Below are 5,951 nucleotides of genomic sequence, written 5' to 3' on the forward strand. Positions count from 1 at the left end.
TGGCCCCTCCCCAACTAAAATGCGCTTATCAATTGAAATTTGAAACCTAATCCCTCTCTTCCATTAAATTTCCCAATCTCTTAAGGAAACCCATCTTCAGATTATTTTTTTCTACTAACACTTGGATTACTCACCACACTTTTTTCTATCGACCCACCCTCCAACGCTAACATGTCCCATATTCTCTTTCCCTTATTTTCTCTGTTATCTCACGCCCCTCATTGCTAGGGGTTTTATATTTTTTCTTTTCCTCTTTTGCGGTTTTCGATGATGCAGACTAGGGTTTGGCAGACGCGGATCTTGGTGTCGTTGATGATCTACGGGAGTCTAATGTTAATGTGCGCCACCGCCGCCTCCTCCAATACGGTTTCGATTTGTCCAATCGAGTCCGTCACAGATTCGATCTTTGGGTTTCGAGATCGAAACTGCGTCGTTTCTGGTGTTGATGAATCCCCCTTTTTCCCTGGTTTCACCGAGGTAAGCCGACACTTCCTTACCTTATAAAGAAATTGAATGCTGTGTCTTTGACATTCTTTAGGGGATGAAACTTGATTTTGTTAATGTAATTAAATTAACCGCAAATGATGATTCCTTGGATTTAATTAAATGTTATTTGACTGGGATTGACGACCCATTTCTCTCTAATTGTTTAATTGTAGCATCAAGATATGTCGTTGGAGGACAATAATTTTAGAGAAAACTTCTCTGTTTCTGTGAATTTCGTGTTTTTTCTTTTTTAAATCTATATTAGCGTATCCGTGAAGCTCATTTGGCATTTTTTTTTTAATGGGTTGCGCATTTGGCAGTTTGTTGCCTCTTTAAGAAAGTTTGAGGTGAATTTAATTTTCAAGGCCGAAAGGCATTATCTATCTGTGGAAGCAAAACAGTATCTCTGCTAAAATGTGAGAGTGAAGCATTTGGTTGGACATAGACAGAAATTTGCTTCATTGTGAGTGAAAATGGATGTGTAATTCTAAAGAAGTTTATGTTTGTTGTTGTGAAGGGAGACGAGGTTTCATTACAGAAGGCACTAAATTTAGTTCAAAAGAATAGTCATGAATACGTGGCTTTGCTCTTCTATGCATCATGGTGCCCTTTTTCTAGGACTTTTAGACCAAGCTTCTCTATCCTTTCTTCGCTGTATCCCTCGATTCCCCATTTTGCGATTGAAGAATCATCCATCAGGCCAAGGTTTGTAAACTGAAAAGATAAAATGCCATCTTTCTAGATTCTTATGTATTGTTGTGGTATCTTGTTGCCTTGAAGCATTAATATTTATTGATTTTTCTGCAGCATACTATCCAAGTATGGAGTTCATGGATTTCCTACTCTTTTCCTATTTAATTCTACTATGCGTGTTTGCTATCATGGCTCCCGGACTCTTGGTTCTCTCATCGCTTTCTACAGTGATGTTACTGGTAAGGGTTTCCTGACCTTCTAGAATGTTCAACTGAAAGCTTCCACTTGTAGTTTTTGTGATTCTGGTTTAATCTCCTTATCTCTATACATACAGATGAGTAAGAAAAGTTTATGCTAGATAAATTTAAGAATCATTCTCATGATTGTTAATCGAGTATTGCAGATGACTCTTAGTATGTGAACACATAGAACATGCTTCTTCATTACACTGCATCTGGAATAAAAAATGGCAACACATGCTTTTCTTTCTTCAAGAACATTCTTCTAATGCCGAGTTATATTTCTCCTGTGGGACTTGATGAGCATATTGCTTGGTTTAGGTATCAAGACTGCTTCCCTGGATAAAGGATCGCTGGACAAAATTGGACGTGCATCACACCATGAAAAACATGATGCCCCTGAGCAAGAAAGTTGCCCATTCTCGTGGGCAAGATCTCCAGAGAACTTGTTTAGGGAGGAGACATATTTGGCTCTGGCAACAACATTTGTGCTTCTGAGGCTGTTTTACTGGACTTTCCCTACCATGCTTGCTTTTGCACAATTTACTTGGAGGCGGCACATGCAGAACATGAGACTGGAGAGTTTGTTAGAGCATCCCCGGGCTTATCTGAATCGAGCAATACAGCTATTTAATTCTTTGAACGAGCCTTGCAAGAAGAGTAATTTGCAGGAAGGGGCAATGAATGCCAGGGCTTGGGCTTCCAAGTCCCTTGCTACAGTTTCAATAGGGGATGCAAGCACCAGCAGGGGTGCACCTGTTTGTGAATGTCGATGAACTTTTCTCTGCAATGGGAATATACATTCCCCTTGTAAAAAAAGCGGGAGGTGGAGCAGATTAGGGGTGTACCAGCAGAAAATTTGGTTGGACATTTTGTTTATGCAGAGAGATGGTTTTGGTTCAAAATCATGTCGGTAGTCTAATTTGGGGTCCAGCATTTGTGACCACGAAGAAGCATGTCGACGACGTTGTCGTGATCCAGCTTTCATTTGTTTATAATTTAGAATACAATTTATTTAGCATTCAAGCGGAAATAATTGTAATTCAATTTGTGAATAGATCATACATGATTCTCATTTGTCTCGTCCCCCTTTATTTTCCAATACAAGTTTAAGCTTTTCAATCCGGGTTTCACGTGTTAATTTTGAATGTCCGGCATGCCATTACAAAGAATAGTGCCCTCGAGAATTTTGGAGCAACGCCTTTAAAGGGGCGTCTCGATGTCCTTGACCCAAAAAAATGGTATAGGTTCCTTAGAGTTCACTTTTCTCTTTTTCTGGATTAGCCCTTCATGTTCACGAGCTCTTGCAAATAACGTGTACAAAATGTTACGATCTCCGAAGGTCATACTCGTTTCTTCATGATATATTTTCATCCTTTTACCAGTCGCATGTGGTGCTGTTGGGGATGGAAAAGTTACACTGGTGATGCACAGCAAATCCATTCTTCAGTTTAAGGAACCACTGATTTAAAATCTCTCTTGATCTATAAATTCACCAGCATTGCACGCGCATTAAATCACCCCAACTACAAAAAGGTTGAGCATTTCTGTCCTGAAGAAGCTTAAGCGATTCTCTTCAGCTTTTCAATTGCAATTAGAAATCTTTTGCATAAATGATCTGAAAAGAGAACATGATTCAGCGGGAGAGACTAACCATTTTCTTAAAACAAAGTATGCCACTAAGCTTGTGCAAAAGGCCGTGCAGCGCCCTTTAATACAAGTCACCCAAAACAAAGACAATCCACGCAAGTTGGCAATATAAGCTGCTGATTGCCCCAGTCTGCTCACAGCATATTCATCAGTGGAAATGGATAAAACAGTATTTTACTATTTACCAGCTCCCACATGTGGAAGCAAATTCCAGATTCTAGCATGCAGGGGGGATGAGGAGCAATGCGCATGGAAGTGTCGCTCAAAATGAGTTACCATTCATTTAACAGGAGATGGAACTGCTGCATCTTAGATACATGGAGTTAGCTTGAGGATGCTAATTGATTACTGCAGAGGCCACATCTCTTTTCACTACCTGCCAATACAAAATCCTTCACATGTCAAGAATCAACAGGGACTACATATTTTGCAATGTCTTAAACAACTTTTTTGAAAAATGCTTAGTAGTGCCACATGGCAGAATCTCAACTTCAGAAGTCATGAAATTATCCGTGTGCCTGTTAGTATTTATATATATGGTTGCAATTTATGCATGTGGGAAGATTTTTTCAAGGACAAATCATGAATAAATTGCATGACTGTCAAAAGGGTTTCTATCATTGACAACCTAATGTGATTTTTCTTAAGCATTGGACGGTCTGGTCTTGGATACATTGTTGCAGTATTAGGAAAGGAATATTGTATCATCATAAAATGTGAAGGAAAAAAAAACCAAGCCATCAAGTTCACATCTGTACAATACCTGTGATATGTATTCTTTAACTCTCTCGTTGACTGGTCCATCTAGAGCTCTCTCAGCAAGCTCGTAAACCAAAGTGTTGCCTTCAGGGCCACTGATTTTGTCCTTCTGCAAATATCTGGAAAACAAAAACAGAGATGATAAAGATTTGCTGGACAAAGTGTTTCCAATGCTTGCTTGAATAAACACTTCATCTCATTTTATGCTTCTAACCTTTGCTGGACAAGTGTTTCCAATGCTTGCTTAATGTTTCCAAGGGCAGGATGGCTTTCATCGTTTTCAAACAATCCCATTTTCTTCAAGTGATGCCAGAGATTTTCTGCATAACAGGAGTGAGAGGGATCAAATTAGATAAGTGAATAGTAGATATGGTGGGAGAAAAAACATAGCTGTTGCGCATGCCATGCAAGAGTGGAGAGACAATGACTACCCTGGTGTGGGAGGAAACTACAGTGAGCAAATAGTTGAGTTAAATTTAAAACCATGCGGGTTCAAAATAAGATATGATCTGAACAAAATGCAGTTCCAAACCAAAGTTTCTGCCTCTCTGCTTACTCTATTGAATTGCTTATCATAGGAAAATTCAACCAAAAGACATACCCTCTGGGATTTTGCCTCCAGCAAGGTGCACAACACTAATCACGACAAAAGTAAAACCAGTCACATGAGCAGAGTTTACATCCTCAACATATTTCCTATAAACATCAGCAGGTAGTTGGCTTATGAGAACATAGGATTTAGCATCAGCAACACCTGGAAATGATAGATCATAAGAATTATAACTGAAGTAGAAAAGGCAATCGGCAGACCAATAACTGGCATAATGATCGCATCAGTTTCCATTTAAGTATTATTATGCAAAAATTATTGATATTCAGCGTTCTTGTAAAGGACAACATACCCTTTAATGGACTTGTCAATTCACGACAAAAGAACAACGCAACGTTTATTAGTAGGAAATACCAAAATCTGCAAGTTGTTTAATTGGAAATTTAACTGATTCAAGCACTAATTTGGCACACACAGTAAGTCGAAATCTAAACAAGTCTAATCCAAGCAAGCAACCCACAAAACCTTTCGCATACTTAAAAAATAACACGAAGTGAGGTAAAAGTTGATTACTTTGTTGGGAAGAAGCACGACCCTGATTGGTCGAGGAAGGGCGAGCCCTTTGAAGCTCACGCATTTCAAACCCGAAAACGCTGGCAAGCTTGTGTTTAGCCTCATCAATAACAACAGCGGGAAGGGTACGGTGCCTATAGTTTTTAGTAACAATCTGGGTTAGCTCATCTCTCTTAATTGGAGACCCTGAATTCTGGTGATTTTTGAACAGCACGTAGCGGATCACTTCAGCAACGAGCTTGTCCTTTTCCTATTGAAAGAAGCATACACTGAATTTTTAACACTTGGGATAGAAAAGAGAGAAAATTGAAAGAAGGAAATACCTCTATCGAAATGTTTAATTGGGAGAGATCTTCACTGTGATTTGCCATCCTCTGTGTTTTAAGAAATTAATCAGTAAAACCAAAACAGCGAAATTGAGATACCTAGTGTAATTAGAGTGATTTTTAGGGCTTCAAATCATATACATATATCGAGCTGATTGGAGATTCCCGCCCTGTCAGCGACCGCTCTGATTAGATTAGGTGTTTGAGAGAGACGAGACTCTGCAAAACCCTAATTCGATGTTTGGTTGGGTGATAGTAATATCTTCTTCTTCCTTTTCTTTTGAAAGGGAGGGAGGGACTGATGCGCGAATCTATGGATGGCGGGAAGCTTCGATTTTTTCTTCCAACGCGATTGGAAGGGTTCCTACTGAACTAACTGAACCCTTGGGACTCGGAGGCTTGCATTATATCAGGTCATAGCTTTCTTTTCGCTCGTTTTTGTTTATATTTTTTCCTCTCTTTAATTGTATATGCTTTCATAAAATAATAATCTTGTACCTTCCATCTCTAAAAAGAATTTTATTCTAAAAACATCGAATTCATATAAAATCAAAGAAATATATTTATTCAACTGATTTTTTTAAATAAAAAAAATAAGTACATTGTTTTGCTTACATTTAAAATAACCAAATAAATATATAAATAAGAAAAACAAGTAAACCAAACAATAATAAT

General features: G+C 38.5%; 2 protein-coding genes across 3 annotated transcripts; one reads left to right on the forward strand and one right to left on the reverse strand.

The window, feature by feature from the left end:
• LOC7468893 (5'-adenylylsulfate reductase-like 4) lies at positions 1 to 2,540 on the forward strand. Its single transcript, XM_024601594.2, has 4 exons — positions 1 to 477; positions 1,004 to 1,191; positions 1,294 to 1,418; positions 1,740 to 2,540. The coding sequence occupies exons 1-4, from the start codon at positions 268 to 270 to the stop codon at positions 2,192 to 2,194; spliced, it is 978 nt and encodes a 325-aa protein (XP_024457362.2). The 5' UTR covers positions 1 to 267; the 3' UTR covers positions 2,195 to 2,540.
• Positions 2,541 to 3,053: 513 nt separating this feature from the next.
• Positions 3,054 to 5,707, reverse strand: LOC7468894 (uncharacterized). Of its 2 annotated transcripts, XM_024601595.2 has the most exons (7): positions 5,418 to 5,707; positions 5,274 to 5,324; positions 4,951 to 5,200; positions 4,429 to 4,581; positions 4,042 to 4,147; positions 3,832 to 3,946; positions 3,054 to 3,444 (listed from the first exon to the last, which is right to left on the reverse strand). In XM_024601595.2, the coding sequence occupies exons 2-7, from the start codon at positions 5,319 to 5,321 to the stop codon at positions 3,406 to 3,408; spliced, it is 711 nt and encodes a 236-aa protein (XP_024457363.1). In that variant the 5' UTR covers positions 5,322 to 5,324; positions 5,418 to 5,707; the 3' UTR covers positions 3,054 to 3,405. The 2 variants fall into 2 exon arrangements, with proteins under 2 accessions (XP_024457363.1, XP_002307376.2); XM_002307340.4 differs by having other exon boundaries at positions 5,274 to 5,707.
• Positions 5,708 to 5,951: the final 244 nt, after the last annotated feature.

This window comes from Populus trichocarpa, chromosome 5, assembly GCF_000002775.5.
Source record: "Populus trichocarpa isolate Nisqually-1 chromosome 5, P.trichocarpa_v4.1, whole genome shotgun sequence".
NCBI classification, from domain to species: domain Eukaryota; kingdom Viridiplantae; phylum Streptophyta; class Magnoliopsida; order Malpighiales; family Salicaceae; genus Populus; species Populus trichocarpa.

Coding starts and splice junctions, on each gene's coding strand:
- LOC7468893 (XM_024601594.2), top strand. CDS start 268: ATGATGCAGACTAGGGTTTGGCAGACGCGGATCTTGGTGTCGTTGATG. Junction 478..1,003: donor TTTTCCCTGGTTTCACCGAG/GTAAGCCGACAC, acceptor GTTGTTGTGAAG/GGAGACGAGGTTTCATTACA. Junction 1,419..1,739: donor TTTCTACAGTGATGTTACTG/GTAAGGGTTTCC, acceptor TGCTTGGTTTAG/GTATCAAGACTGCTTCCCTG.
- LOC7468894 (XM_024601595.2), bottom strand. CDS start 5,321: ATGGCAAATCACAGTGAAGATCTCTCCCAATTAAACATTTCGATAGAG. Junction 3,947..4,041: donor GAAACACTTGTCCAGCAAAG/GTTAGAAGCATA, acceptor TTTGTTTTCCAG/ATATTTGCAGAAGGACAAAA. Junction 3,445..3,831: donor TTAAAGAATACATATCACAG/GTATTGTACAGA, acceptor TTGTATTGGCAG/GTAGTGAAAAGAGATGTGGC.